Source organism: Falco naumanni, chromosome W, assembly GCF_017639655.2.
Source record: "Falco naumanni isolate bFalNau1 chromosome W, bFalNau1.pat, whole genome shotgun sequence".
Taxonomy (NCBI): Eukaryota; Metazoa; Chordata; class Aves; order Falconiformes; family Falconidae; genus Falco; species Falco naumanni.
In genome coordinates, this window is record NC_054079.1 from 5,483,317 (window position 1) to 5,496,832 (window position 13,516).

At 46.2% G+C, this 13,516-nt stretch overlaps 1 protein-coding gene across 1 annotated transcript; it reads left to right on the forward strand.

Annotated features, from left to right (window-relative positions):
- The first annotated feature begins 4,530 nt into the window (after positions 1–4,530).
- Positions 4,531–13,312, forward strand: LOC121080634 (heat shock factor protein 5-like). Its single transcript, XM_040578781.1, has 4 exons — positions 4,531–4,625; positions 7,488–7,862; positions 11,118–11,215; positions 12,700–13,312. The coding sequence occupies exons 1-4, from the start codon at positions 4,565–4,567 to the stop codon at positions 12,775–12,777; spliced, it is 612 nt and encodes a 203-aa protein (XP_040434715.1). The 5' UTR covers positions 4,531–4,564; the 3' UTR covers positions 12,778–13,312.
- The last annotated feature ends 204 nt before the right edge of the window (positions 13,313–13,516 follow it).

The window sequence follows — 13,516 nt, forward strand, 5'->3', positions numbered from 1 at the left end:
TGTACTAGCTGATTATTTCTTTAACTAGAAAAAAAAAATGTAAGAAAAATCACTTTTCTTCCAAAATGTTAATTCTCTAGGGAATGTTTTTCAACTGTTCTTTGTTACCTTCCTAACAAAACTGAAACTAATTACAGCAACACTTCTTACCACTCACAGATCTAACATGCATATAATCATGGTAAGAACAGTTATTTTCCAGCTTTTTAGTATATATGTACATTCCTCTTATGCATTTAGAGGTGGACTTTTTCAGCCCAGGAAGGGTGACTGTACGCAGCATGTCTGGCCTTCTGCAAATTACAGGCTTGATAATTTAAACTGGTCACTTCCTCAACTAACTGGTAGCTGAACAAAAGCACACATTGATTTAAATTTTCCAGGTGATTAAAAATCCTCCACTTAACTTGGTAAAACCTTCTAGGGATTAAGTACTGCTTTTACCAACAGTAGTATGTCCTTGGATGGTAGTCAGGGTCAGCACACTGCATGGAAATGCAGCTGTCCTTGCCCTGACATACAGTAGACAAGCTAACAAAAACATTTATGTTCAGCTCTGCAGAATCAGTTTGCAAAATGTGTAATTTACATCGTTCAGTTGGTAGGGGGTTTTACTATATGTATATGTATAAGCAAGGGAAACATAGAAAACTAGGAGGTTATTACAAAAGGTTGGAATGGAGATTAAGCACTGGCAGGAGAAGAGGATTATGAATCTCTGGCAAAGGCCCACCTTCTCGTCTGTAAAATAGGCACATCTCTGGTGTCCCGCAGCAGGGAAGGAGGAAGAAAGCTAGCTGCAGAGAAAGGCACAGCTGTGAGAGAGGCAGACACCAGAGAGTAACTGCCATGGTACATGGCAAATAGGGGTGTGCGGGCTAACAGCAATTTGAGTTCACATGGGTGAAAAAGAAGGAAAGCACTGACTCCATAACACAAATTAGTAATAAGCTATTTATTCTTGCAGCTCCCATCACCTTTGGCTAATAACAATCTTTAACAGCAAAGTAACGATTAAAGTCCTCAGGACCAAATTTAACCCACTGACCATGAAGTGGCAAATGAATCCGCTCTTGTGGCTGAAGTCAAGAATGGCCAGTGGTACCAAAGGGACCGCTGTTTCTGTGTGTTAGTTCTAGGGGATCATGCTCTGCATTTCAGTTATGGACTACGTATTGCTGGCTCTGCCCTGATTTACGGATGATACACTAAAAATCTCACCTGTCCCACCATCAGGTAGTCATGGTCTTCTGGCACTCTTGCTGCACAGGGAGAGAGAAACCCAAATTCATTTCACTGAAGTAATGCAAAAGACAACCTCAGGAATGCCGAGAAGAATTTTTTGTGAAGTGGACATTTTTCTGGATTTTTCAGATTTGCATTCAGTATGCTTTACTTAAGTTTTAGCTGTTTACACTGAGCAACATAATTCTTAATAAATTATTACCGAGGGGAAAAAAAAATGCAAAGCCTCTTGGGAAGACGACAGCATGAGCTTACTAGAATCGTAGGCCACTAATTCCTTGGGTAAAGCAACATCCTTCTGTGGTGCTGGATTTAGCTTTGATGACAACATTGACAAAATTTCTGCTTCTGGTTTAATTTGAAGTGTGAAACTCTGTTAGCAACCCCACCCAAACATCATTTTCCTCACTTCAGCTATGCGGAAGAGCAGAGGGATATTACTTTCAGTTTAAGAATAGGAACAGTTTCCCATCAGTTTATTCAATTTTGCCCCCTTTCTGGAACTTACTGCGCTTTTACTTGCCTTGGTGGTTAGGGGCTGTGCTGTAAAGCAAAGCAATAAGGATGACTTTAGTTAAAGAAAAGGTTTGGGTTTGTACCTTCTTGCTAAGAAATCTTACGACAACTCCAAGATAATGTATTTGAGCTCACAAAACACACAGGTGCTCAGTCTTCTCACTACTGTCTTGCTTTGAGGGCAGCCAAGACAGAGGAATGTCATTTTCTTCCGCCACTGCTGGTGACCTGTGGGCAAGATGCAAGCAGAGAGAGACATCACCGCACTCTTCCTTCCCCGGCTCCCTGCTCTTCTTTGCCTGTTGGTTCATAGCAGATTCCTGTTCTGCAGCGGTAAGGATGGTTCTGCTGGTTCCTGCAGTCTGCCTGCAGTCACAGCTGACAGCACAAGGCTGAGGAGAGGGCACATCTGTACCAGTGCAGCTCAGGCACCACCTCAGAGCTGTGCCAGCGCACAGTGCAAGCACTCGCAGTGACAAAGGTGCCGCTTAAGAGTTCTGGTCTTTGTGAATATAGCTAATCTTGTTTTTATTTTTTCCTCTCTTTTTTCTTCACACACACACACGCACACCCCCACACCCTCCCTTAGCCAAGTAACATTATGGTACCCAAAACATCCTGTGACAATTAGTTCCCCAGTTTCCCTGTGATTAAGTACCTGATTTGATTTCTCCTATTTGAAATCCTCCATTAGTCGTGCTTGCCTCCTTTACACTAACTACAACTTTACTACCTATCTTTTCATACAATAACCACCCCTCTGAAGATTCCTTCTTCAGTATTTCCTTCCGCTGAAGCTAGTTCTTATCCTCGCTGCTGATTTTCTCTGCCCCATTTTAACTCCACCTGATCTGTTCTGGTGTGGGGATCAGAACTGCACAGGTCTGGGGGGTTTTAGGGCAAATGTGACACAATTCCCAATTTGTTTCGCGTTCCTCTGCACTCCTTATAAATTTGCTTTTCCTTTTGTGAACTGCCAGTGGTTTTTAAGCCGACACTTTGCAACACCTGCTCTGCCAGCAGCATTCCTCCCGGCGGGGTAAGCACCAGTCCCGTGCACCCCCGGCACATGGAGCAGCTCCCCAGCTCCCCGCTGCCCGCGTCCCCCTCTGTCCCCTCCGTCCCCACCACCCGCGCCCCCCTCTGTCCCCTCTGTCCCCAACGCCCACACCCCCCTCCGTCCCCTCTGTCCACTCCATCCCCTCTGTCCACTCCATCACCACCCCCCTCTGTCCCCTCCGTCCCCGCTGCCCGCACCCCGCGGCAGCCGCGGCGGCCCGGGCAGGTCCGGCTGCTCAGCAGAACCCGCCCCCGCCCCGCCCTTCCCGAGATTGCCCCTCCCTGGGATTCGATGTTGTGTCACGTGGCCCTGCAGCCCCGCCCCTTTCCCGGGGTTTTCCCGGGGTGCCGGGCAGCCATGGCGGGGCGCGAGGCTGCGGAACGCGTGTTCCCCGCTCTGCCCTGTCTGCAGCCGCTTTCCACAGTCTGGCGCTCACCCACGCCGTGGTTCAAGGGCCTCCAGGCTGCCCCCGGGATGGCTCCAGGATGGCGGCGGGGCCGCCCTGAGCGGCAACTTCTGGCCCCGGGCCTCAGCTGCCGGGTCGCTCATGGAAGCTACAGGAGATGCTGGTGGCAGCGGAGCTGAAGGGCCGGCAGGGTGAGGGGACCGGCGGGGCGGAGGGGATGGCTGAGGGACATGGTGGGGGCTGAGGGACATGGCCCGGCTGAGGGGACTTGGGGAGCTGAATGGATGGGGGGAGTGAGGGGGATCGCGGGGCTGAGGGGGGGCTGAGGGCACCGGGGAGCTGAGGGGAATGGCGGGGCTGAGGGCACCGGGGAGCTGAGAGGGATGGCATGGCTGAGGGGGGGCTGAGGGCACCAGGAGCTGAGGGGGATGGCGGGCCTGAGGGGGGCCTGAGGGGACCGGGAGCTGAGGGGGATGGCGGGGCTGAGGGCACCGGGGAGCTGAGAAGGATGGCATGGCTGAGGTGGGGCGGAGGGCACCGGGGAGCTGAGGGGGGGATGGCAGGGCTGAGGGGGGGGATGGCGGGGCTGAGGGGCGGCTGAGGGGACCGGGAGCTGAGGGGGATGGCCGGGCTGAGGGGGTGGCCGGGCTGCAGCCGTCCATGCCGAGGGACTGGGGCGCTGCGCAGACCAGCGCCGCGGCGGGGCTGAGGGCCGGGCGCCGCACGCGGCGGGCAGTGCCTCGCAAGCGGGGCACGTGCCGTTCGGCGCGTGGCGGGGAAAGAGGAGGCCACGCGGGCGGCGGTTGAGCGCGGCGGTTGGTGCCACCTACCGACATGGTCGCGTCGCAGCAGCCCGTCCCCCTCAGTGCCAACACCTTCCCCACCAGACTGTGGCGGCTGGTCAACAGCCCGCGCTGCTGCTCCGTTCGCTGGGATGCCTCCGGCCAGGGGCTGGTCATCAACCAGCCGCTCTTTGAGTGCGAGCTGCTGGGCGCAGCTGGGTGGCCATGGGGCAGCGGCAGCCACCGGTTTCTTCAAGACCAAGAACTTCAGCAGCTTCATCCGGCAGCTCAGTCTCTATGGCTTCCGCAAGGTGGGGATGTTGCCGGGGAGCAGTGTGGTGGGGCCCGGGCCTGGGCCGGGCCCAGAGGGTGGACAAGGCAACGGTGGCAACTGCACCGGGCCCCTGCATCACTTCCACAGCCCCCACTTTCGCTGCGACCGCCCCGACCTCCTTGTCCACCTGAAGCGCCTGATGAAAGGCAACAAGGCGAAGATGGCAGCGGGCCCTGGATGTGACCAGCCGCCCACCCAACCGCTTCCAGCGCTTGCTTGGCATGCCACTGGACGGGCAACTGCTGCTTCCGCCCTCGACGCTCAGCAATGCCAACAGGCCTGGTGAGTCAGAGTGGGCCATGTGGGGCCTTGGTGGGTTTTTGAGAAGCGCTGGGTGGCATGGGTTTTGAAAATCAGCACTCCCCTGAGGGAGAAGGGTTACCTGTCCTTGCCGGTGGCATCTCAGTTCACCTGGTGTAGGGAAGCTGTTGTTGTTTATGCAGGTAGATCTGCTGCCAGTAAGCATGAGTAGCATGGTTCACATGTATTTCAGGCTGTATACTGAGACTATATATGAGACTATAGTACAGTCTCCATTGTGTACTACACTAAGAACACCCTTGCCCGATCTCTGTGGAGCTGGCACAGCTCTACCAGATGAACGTTACTGCTTCTTGCCCGTCAGTAAGGATGCCCATCAGTAGGGGCGCTTAATAAGCTGTCATTAAATGCGTGCAAAACAGTGAGTCATGTGAAGTGGTAACTAGAGCATCCTGTTAGTTTTGTGCAAAGGAGACAAGACCTGGTAGTAAGATTTCTGTCAGTTGTCTCCTGAAAAAGAATTCACAAGCTACGCAGTTTTTAAAACGGATTGCATGAGTAGGTGAGAGCTAATTAGAAAATAATACTGCTGAAAAGCCCTAGAACGTGTTTTCTTTCTTTCTAACCCTCTTTGAGAGGATCTGAGTTTTCCCAAGACAAGTCTGCGCCCTCAGGATTATTCCACACATTTTGTATCGGCCCGAAAGCTTTGTAGTTGGCGCTGTGTAAGGAAGATGTGAATATCTTGCTTTGCAGTGCTCTTGGGCTGCTCTAGCTGTGGGCTGCTGCCAGAAGAGCACTCCTGCTTCCCATTCCTTTGGTGGCGTGTTAACTGTCATCTTCCTTGCAGCTGATACAGCAACATGTTGGTTCAGCGCAATGATCAGAGAAGACTTTAATAGCCTTTTTGTGGCTGGCTCTTGGACCCGGGTGATGCACCCCATGGGTGCAGAGCTGTAAGGCGCGGTGTAGGAGAAGCGGCAGGACTGTGCGACCAGGAGAAGGGGAGAAGCAGTTGAAGGTACTGCTCTCTGCAGCACCGGCTAGCATTTAGAGCAGAGTAGGGTATCACCATACTCTTGGTTACTGTGTCAGGGTAGGAACTGTCATCTTAATTCAAGTGATGTTTTCCATGATGTGTGTGGAACTGCATGTGCAATACCAAGAAAACAAAATGAAGCATCAGAGAAGGGATGGAACTTATTTCAGTAGGGAGGCTAGGAAGCATTTAAATTAATGATTTGATGTGAACGTTGTTAACGCTAAGATGAGTCATTGCAGACTTCAATGACCTGTGGTTTGTCTGATGTAATGCAGACCACTGGTAAAGGAAATTATTAGAAAGAGACGACTTTTTCATTTTTTGTCCTCTGTTTTGATGGCTGCAGTTTCAGAGTTTTTGCTCTAGGAGTCTCATTTTCTAGAAAGACAGAACAAGGAAAACATTGGGGTTTCTATGCAGTCAAGTTCTGACAGGCTGACAATGCACTGTTGCGCTCTGTACTGACTATTTAGAGACACGTCTTTGCTGTAAATGTGAGGTACTTTGATAGATAAGAGATACTTTTGTTTGCAAAGCCTCAGTCTGTTCCCAATGTCTTGCAGCATGTAACGCTGTGTTAAACATTCAGGAACAATTCCTGTACAGCAACAGGAGGTTGGTAACTTGGCATCCTGTGGTGTCTTGTTTATGTGTTAGAACTAGATAATCTTCATGTCCCTATCCAAAGGTAAAATATAAACAAAAGGATTTTCATACCCCTGTCCCTTCTCTGTTTATAAATGGTGAAAGTACTGAACAGGAAATAAACAGTCCTATACATTAAGTCTTAGCAAATTTTCAGGGTCAGCTGGTATTTATTTAGTGATTCTTAATGGTTAAATGTGAACTTGCAGAATAATGACTGTATGTTACTGATTTCTGGAATTAGCTTTCATCAGAGGAGTGCAAGAGGTAAGTGTGAGGCTATTTATAAAAAAAAAAAAAGTCCTTTTGAGTGAGAATTGGAAACTACAGGTCTGAGAAAGCCTGGCTTCTAGATAAACCCTATTGATGTGAACCATCCTGAAACTTGTAATTCTCATGGCTAAATGCAGTCCTGCAGGGGAGTCACAAATGCAGTAGTTCTTAGAGAAATCAATGAGCACAGGCGTTCGGGGTGTTACTGTCAGTGTTTCAACAAAGTCACCAAAACAGAAATTGAGCTGTCATGGTATAAAAGCAAATACCATTTCATGAAACAGTAACTGTCTGAGAGAGGAAACTGTAAAATAATAGAGAAGAATAAAAGGACTATCTAGGAAATAACAAAATGGCAAAGTCTGGGATATTTTAGTCTGCACTGAACTAGTTGAGCTGACTGAGAAAAAATTGGCTTTGAATTTTTTTTCTTGACCAAATAAATGACTTGTCATAAAGTACTTGCAAAGTCCTTTGGAGGATTTTGACATTGCCCTTCTCTTAGCTGTTTGTGAGCTGTCAGTAGTGGAGTTTGGTAAAATCTTGCTTTATGATGTCCCTTTTTTAAAATGTATTGTCTAATTTAACACACAGTACTTTCAAAATGGCTTTTGTTTGGTTTAGTAAGTTACTACACTTTTCGATTTATAGCACATTTCTAAATATGGGTAACTCATTACTGCCAGTTTAAGGAGATTGAATGCTACGCAGACACCTGTGTTGGTGTTTCACTCGTGTGCCACACAGCAGTTACTGCATGCTCGGGTCTAAGAGTACAGTCTCCTTTCTGGGTTAAGTATGCTGGAGCAAAGGTAGTCTTCACAAATAATGTTGTAGAGCCTTGGCTCCTCATATTGCCTTTCTTTGCCTGTGAAAACTCCTTTCCTTAACACTTGTTTCACTTTATTTTGTACCCACTGCAGGACTGCTGACTGTAGGACAGTTTCATCAACTTTACGGTCAAGGTGTTTTCTCTCCTTACTCCTACATGGCAACCTCGTGCCAAGCCCCCAGCACTTCAGCAGCACAAAGATTAGATCCGACTCCAGTCCCTTCCACTTGGATCCAGCAGGGACCACTTTGGTTGCTGCCAGGGCAAGGGGCTTCCACAGCTTTTCCAGATAAAGGGGCTGCCTTTCCGGTACTCCAGACACTTCCAACAGGAGCCACGTACACACTCCAGCCTGTGGCTTCTCTTCTGCCACTTCAGCAAGGGACTCAAAGTGTTGCCGCATCCATTGCAAATTGTAGCAGCTCTGCATCTTCAGTGCTGTACTCACAAGCCTGCTATCCAACAGGTATGAAAAAAAAATTCTGCATTTGCTTTTCAAAAATAGATTTTAAAGTGAGACTTCTAAATATTTTTCTATAATACTCTGCCATGTGTATATCTCAAATGAGAATTAGAAAGTGTCAAGTCTAAAAGGAAGATGGACCTTTAAAGCAAAAGGAGTTTCTGTTTGGTATTCGTGTCCTTCCTCCAGATTTTGTTTTCCCCCCTGGTGATTTTCTGGATAGCCTTTCTGTTGAGGTGAAAGGGCGAGGAGAAAAACATTTGTCCAAAACTAGTCAGTGTGAGGCTAACTTTCATTTTTGTTTTTTTAATTAAGCAAAACTTGGACAATGATATTAAAGCACTGAGACCTTGTTAAGAAGTAGTATCCTAGGCCTTGGTCTCATGTTTTTCCAGGTTAAGTTTTTAAACCTTAAAGATCAGTCAAAAGTATTGTGTAGAACAGGGGTCCTCAAACTTTCTAAACAGGGGGCCGGCGCGCGGATTAGGTGGCAGGAAGTCATCTGCGGCTGCTTGGTTTCCCCCTCCAACCCCCGGCAGGGTGGTGGTGATGTGGGGGTTCTGTAAATACAGGGGGGCGGATTGAGGACCCTGGGGGGCCGTATCTGGCCCACGGGTCATAGTTTGAGGACTCCTGGTGTAGAATATTTCATTCTGCTTGTACTATTTTTGTATCTAAATTTTTTTCTTGCTTAGCTTCTTTATGTTGTATTTTTTTATGCACTGAAGACTAGAAAGTACAAAAGTCTTGGCTCCTTTCTTTTTTCTAAATTATTTCTGCCACAATTGTCAGTCTCACTTAATCACTGGATTACAAAATAAATCAGTCTCACTGAAGTGTTTTTATTCTTCAGAAGAGGAGTTGAAGCAAATTACTGTTCTTTTCCTTGCCCTTACCTTGAATTGGAAAAATTACGTGATAGGTTATTTTCTGGGGAGTGGTGGTCTATTTGTTGTTGTTTTGTGGTGGTTTTGTTTAATTTCCCTAAAACTTCTGAAATTCAGAATAGTGACTCTTTCCTTGGACAAACTAAAGCTCAGTTATTATTCTTTCCTTCTGCCTGCTCCTCCTTTGGCAGCCGCACCTTCACAAAGACAGCTATCTATCCCTGTTTAGAAATCCTACACAGTGAAATCATTACATCTTTTGTGCATCTCTTCTGAGACCTCTGCTGAGAACATTTCAGACAATAATCACTAGTTTCCATAACGTCATTTTTGTCAAGGAAGGGTTCTGAGGAGCTGAGCATTTCTTGTAGACACACTTAAATGTTTAAGAGACAGGCAATTTCTGCCACATGCTCCTTGCCTTGTGCCCCTTATGCAAAGATTACTGTGGTGGCCAAAGTGTGGAGCCTGCCTTACCAGCTGCTAACTATTAAGTCTTCTCCCAGGAGCAGGTGTCCTGAGAATCACAGAATGGTTTGGGTTGGAAGGGACCTTAAAGATCAGCAAGTTCCCACCCCCCTGCCGTGGGCAGGGACACCTTCTATTAGACCAGGTTGCTCCAAGCCTCATCCAGAATACTTGATTCATTACGGTGGGAGGTGGGAGGTGGTCCCCGCTTTGCATTTCTATTTGTTACAGAGCATAGGCTGAAACTCATCATGATGAATTGTAGTTGTCTCTATCTCAGCTAAGGCCCCAGCCCTCTTCCGTAGTCAAGGGAAGGAAAGGGGCGTCTCAGGTGTGATTCACGTTGCTCAGTTTAGAGTTTATCTTGGGGTAAGATTACTGGTGTCCTGGAAGTGCCTGTTTTGAAGTACTGCCTGTAGGGGAGCTGAGGGAGACCAGCGTAGATTTAGACATGAATATGTAGATCTCTCTCACTGGATGACGCTCGTTGCTTTAAGTTTAAAGGATAACTTGGCTATGTTGCTCAGGTAGAATCTTCTGGGGTGGGAGGTGGGTGTGCGAACGCAATGAAAACATACCAAGTTTTGCAAGGTGTAATCAAAACTAAAATACAGAAACTTAGGGAATCTGAGGTGTTTGAAAACTCCAGTGAATTAATTAGCGTTTCTGAGAGTGTAAGTGACATTTCACTGGAGTATGATAAATCTTTTAATTTTCACTGTCACTTAGGACTGTCTCAGTGGTTTTACTTCTGTTCCTGTGTATCTCTTAATCTCTCCGCTATCCTTTCTTCTGTATATTATAAAATACAGCATGCTGAAAGCGTGTTTCTTCATATGTCCACATGAAAAAGTCTGGTTTCCTTCATCATGAGAGCATAGCAGCAAGATTAGTTTGTTTGGAAAGTGATAGTTAACCTTAAGATATGTATTTAATAAGTGAGAGAACTAAAGAATGTATGTTCAATCTTATTCTTGACTCTTTTCATTTCACTTTTGAAGTCCCATTAAATGAAATCAAAGTAGAACTTTCTGAAAAGATTTCTTTTTTACATGTATTCAAACTTGTTTGTTAACTTCCATGACAAAAAGATTTCCCTGGTTTTTCATTATGATTCTTATTGAAAAGTCAGTAAAATAAAATATGCTCATCTAAGTCTTTTTTTCCCCACTAGCCTTAGACCATAATTATTTTAAGGATTTAGTTCTGTTTACTTTCGGCTATCTGCAAAACCTTTGACAGTAGTAGAATCGGGTCAAAGAAATGCGTTGAAGCTTCATTATCTGAGAGTGTCTAATAATGAAAAATCAGTCATGGAGACCATGTGAGACGTATTAGTTATTGGTGCCACCTGACAGTGCAAGTCCAATCGCGCCTTTTGAATACATCTGTGCCTGTAGGGTTCATTTACATATGAAAACCTTTCTGGTGAGTGGTAGTTCAGGAGTAGTCATGATATTCTTCGGAATGATACACTCTCGGTTAAGATAATTCATTTTCTTTGTAAGTCTTAAAATTCACATGGTCACAAGTGTGTATGTGTATGAACACCTAGGCTCAGCTATGTGAATACGCTTTTTGTGGTGTATTGTGACAAGAAACTCAAGCAGCCAAATCAAAAAGGTGATATTAAGACACAAGAGACTGATTATGAAGTTTCTGCATGTATGTGTGTGTTTTATCAATTTTACAATATATATTTTTGATACATCTATACATATCTTAAAATAAATATTTTTAAGATTAAGAAATTGATCTTTAAAATCACTTGGAAGGTAACAATAAATTTCTGGAATTTCGCTTACTGTGTGATTATTTAAATGTTTAATCAAAGTAAGCAATAGAACTCTGCACACCAGACACAAGTTCTGGCAGTCTGATAGCTGTGTTTGAATTCTTGCAGCCACACCACAGAGCTGCTCAGCAGCAGCCCACACAGATCCTCTGGCTGGCTGTGCTGGTCCTACTGCTTCAGCGTGCACCCACGACAGCTTTGTCCAGGTGAGCGTAGCCTACTGAAAGGAGGTGAAAGCGAAGGAGACTGTATGAATGAACTGCAGGTTTATACACTTGTGAAATTAAGGATATAAATTTGAAAATTGATCTGCTTGATAAAGTGAAAGCGGTGTGGTTTACAAATACCTATTTCAAAGAACCACTGAATGTTAAATGGGTAGTTTTGTAATTCAGGTTAGGTTTCAGGCTAGCAGCATAGTGGGTGTCCTCATCAGTGGAGTGTTTTTTTGCTTGACTTCACCAGAATCACTTTTAGTTAATGAGCCTGCATTTGTATTGGAAGAATGTTCTTGCCTGGACAAAAAGAGATTCTTTAATATTATGAAAATACTGAGAAGCAGCTCCACTTCTTTGTCCCCGACAGCTTCCTGCAGTCCTGAGTTTCATTTGTTGAACGAGAAAAACTAAGGTGACTTTTTGGAATGGGCCCCACCTCAGAGATCTCTTATTAAAGATAACTCCAGTACTTCCTGTAAATGCATTATGTAATTCTAGTGGAAACTGCACCTTATTTGGAGGGCCTGGCTTATCAGATATCGGAAGATCTGAAGTAAGAATGCAAAGGCTTCTTTTCTATTACAGCATAACGCATATACTTTTTTCCCCCCTCACAGAGGACAAGCAAAGCAAGTTATGCTTATGTGTGTTGAAAAAGGGTTGACCTACCCAAGCTTGATCATCCAGTTTCCTGTCTTGCAAATATCAACCTTTGTCTTTTATTCATGAGTTTTTTAAAAAAATAAGCTTATCCAAGATGGGCAGGTTATGGCCTGGATAACACGTTAGTGTAAGGCTATAAATAGCCAACAGCCAGTCATGCTGTCGATATTCTAGTATTTATTTTTCGCACAGTGCATCTTTGTCCTCTCACTTTCATTGTGAGCTGCTTTTTTCATCCAGGACGTGAGGATCCGTCTGAGCGATGGGAAGTCACAATTAAATAGCTTATCTCGGAAGGCCGAGATCAATGGGATAGTAAATCATTCCAAAGGAGTTGTCAAAGGTGGTGTTGTGGCTAGATTGAAGGATAATATACAGTGTCCAAAGGGTCTAGTAAAAATCAGTTCTTTGGAGAAGCAAGTCCGTGGGCAGTGTGTGGAGTCAGAAGAGCTTTAGGCCACTTGCTAGTGGTTGCTTTGTTTCCTGGAAACCCCCAGCAAAAAGCTGCCGAGCATCTGGGCAGAGACTGTGGGAAGGCGATCCTCTGCGTGAGAAGGCCAAAGGCGAGCAGTGCCCTGTATCAGTTCCACCAGGTCAGTAACCGGCTGTCTCTGAGCAGGGTAACACAACTATCATACCGCGTGGATCAACGGGACTTCTAGAGATTTCTGAGTCTTAGCATAGCATAGCATAGGTCATTTCTCCTGGAACGTGGTGACAGGCTGTGCAGATGGTACAGAAGACAGCAGTTTGCCTGCGGTTCTTGCTGAGCTGTGGGGAATAATCAGTTTGCCTTTTGTGTGTTCTGGGGCATATACTTCCCCAAACTTCTGCTGGGGGATGTGGCAAGCTGCAGTATTGAGCATCCTGCCCTGCTGGTGTATTGATCATCCATCAGTAACCACTTGCACAAATCCTCAAAAGCGGTAAAAATCATCAGCCCTGGCTGACTAAGCATTTTTATTGTTCTTCACAAAAAATAGAACTATTGCATGGTATATTTCCTATCGTTCCACTCAATACCTTCCACCAGTTGCAGGAATTCAGTGCAATGCTGTTGAAGCGTGGTTTGCGGGGCGTTTTAGGCTGTTTGGTCATGCTGTGTGCTGCTAGATAGGAGTGGCAAAGCCTATACGAAACTGCTGGACCAGTCCCGAAGACAGCGAACCGTATCGGCACACTAGCAGTCAGCAAGCTGGTTACCAGCCCCGTTTCTGTTGGATCCAGACGGTGCTTTGTGGTCTCAGAAGGAAAAGTGGGCACTCTTGGACAAGGAAGCTTAAACCTTGTGCTGTTCCTTACTGGGTCCTGCAGAGAGCATCACTTTTAAGTTTAGGAGAGATTAAGACAGGTGGAGTTTCTGGGTCTTGGAGGCCAGCTGCTGGGCTTGTACAGTACGCACCTGAGCTGCTGAAAGTGTTAGGTGACCCTGACTAGAACATGGGCAGACCAGGCCAGTAACTAACTGGTTGGTTGGCTGCAGTTTGCTCTCCAGGAAAAGCTACAGAGAACTACTGCGTGGAATGGCAAGGGGACATAGATGGTTATACCCAGACATGGTGGCTGATGATGGTGTATCTCACCAGGTTTCTGAAATCGGGGTTTCAGAGGTTTGTATTACACTCT

What these genes read in the sequence shown, in the direction of transcription:
- LOC121080634 (XM_040578781.1), top strand. Translation starts at nt 4,565, where the DNA reads ATGCCACTGGACGGGCAACTGCTGCTTCCGCCCTCGACGCTCAGCAAT. An exon ending in ACAAGCCTGCTATCCAACAG is followed by an intron (nt 7,863 to 11,117) that starts GTATGAAAAAAA and finishes GAATTCTTGCAG; the next exon opens with CCACACCACAGAGCTGCTCA. An exon ending in CCCACGACAGCTTTGTCCAG is followed by an intron (nt 11,216 to 12,699) that starts GTGAGCGTAGCC and finishes TGTGTGTTCTGG; the next exon opens with GGCATATACTTCCCCAAACT.